We start from the raw sequence: 890 nt of genomic DNA, 5'->3' as shown, positions 1-890 counted from the left end.
TCACTCTTGTAGCACACTTCAAATCAAGTTAGAATAAAAATAACACCTAACTACAAAAGAAAAAGGAAAAGAAATATGCATGGGTTTCCTTCCAAAAAGTGCCTGATTAAACATCGCGGCATGATGCAAAATACCCTCAAGTGAAATGAATGACCACCACGACGTGGCTTTCTACAACCTTTCCCAAATAGTGCTTCACCTGGTGACCATTGACTCAAAATATTTCATTATTTTTATTCTTTGAGACTAATGCACCAAAAGATGTCACACCCATAATTTCAACAGGACCACTCCATTTAGATTTTAGCTTCCCGGAAAACATCCTCAACCTTAAGTTAAACAATAACACAAGATCACCCACCTTGAACCCTTTATTCCAAATGTATTTGTCATGAAGATATTTCATCTTTTCTTTGTACAAGGATGAACTTGCATAAGCATGATACTGAAACTCATCCAATTCATTCAAGTGTGCAACCCTCAAGTTAGCGGCTACATCCCAATCAAGATTCAACTTCTTTAGAGCCCACATGACCTTGTGCTCTAGTTCCACCGGAAGATGATAAACTTTTTCGAACACCAACCAGTATGGTGACATTTCGATAGGTGTTTTGTAAGCCGCCCGATATGCCCATAATGCATCATCAAGCTTCTTAGACCAATCCATACGATTATCTACCGGTTGGAGACTTCCACTTGCCCACTAACTTGTGGGTGATAGGGAGTCATGACTTTGTGAGTAATACCATATTTTCCAAGTAAAGTGTCGAAAGCCTTGTTGAAAAAATGTGACCCACGTCGCTTATAATTGCACGTGGAGTACCAAACTTTGTGAAAATATTCTTCTTCAAGAACACCACCACACTTCTCGCCTCATTATTGGGTAAAGC

The 890-nt window shown here is 39.2% G+C and overlaps 1 protein-coding gene across 1 annotated transcript; it reads right to left on the bottom strand.

Annotated features, from left to right (window-relative positions):
• Positions 1-214: 214 nt before the first annotated feature.
• LOC138869277 (uncharacterized) lies at positions 215-667 on the bottom strand. The gene has a single exon (XM_070146881.1). It carries the CDS (start codon positions 665-667, stop codon positions 215-217), a length of 453 nt encoding a protein of 150 aa, XP_070002982.1.
• Between the last annotated feature and the right edge of the window lie 223 nt (positions 668-890).

The sequence above is a fragment of the Nicotiana sylvestris genome, chromosome 5 (assembly GCF_000393655.2).
Source record: "Nicotiana sylvestris chromosome 5, ASM39365v2, whole genome shotgun sequence".
NCBI classification, from domain to species: domain Eukaryota; kingdom Viridiplantae; phylum Streptophyta; class Magnoliopsida; order Solanales; family Solanaceae; genus Nicotiana; species Nicotiana sylvestris.
The sequence above is the reverse complement of the archived record's forward strand: the minus strand, read 5'-3'. Positions and strand labels throughout refer to the sequence as shown.

Bases quoted from the DNA above. Each gene is read 5' to 3' on its own strand.
- LOC138869277 (XM_070146881.1), bottom strand. From the start codon at position 667: ATGGATTGGTCTAAGAAGCTTGATGATGCATTATGGGCATATCGGGCG.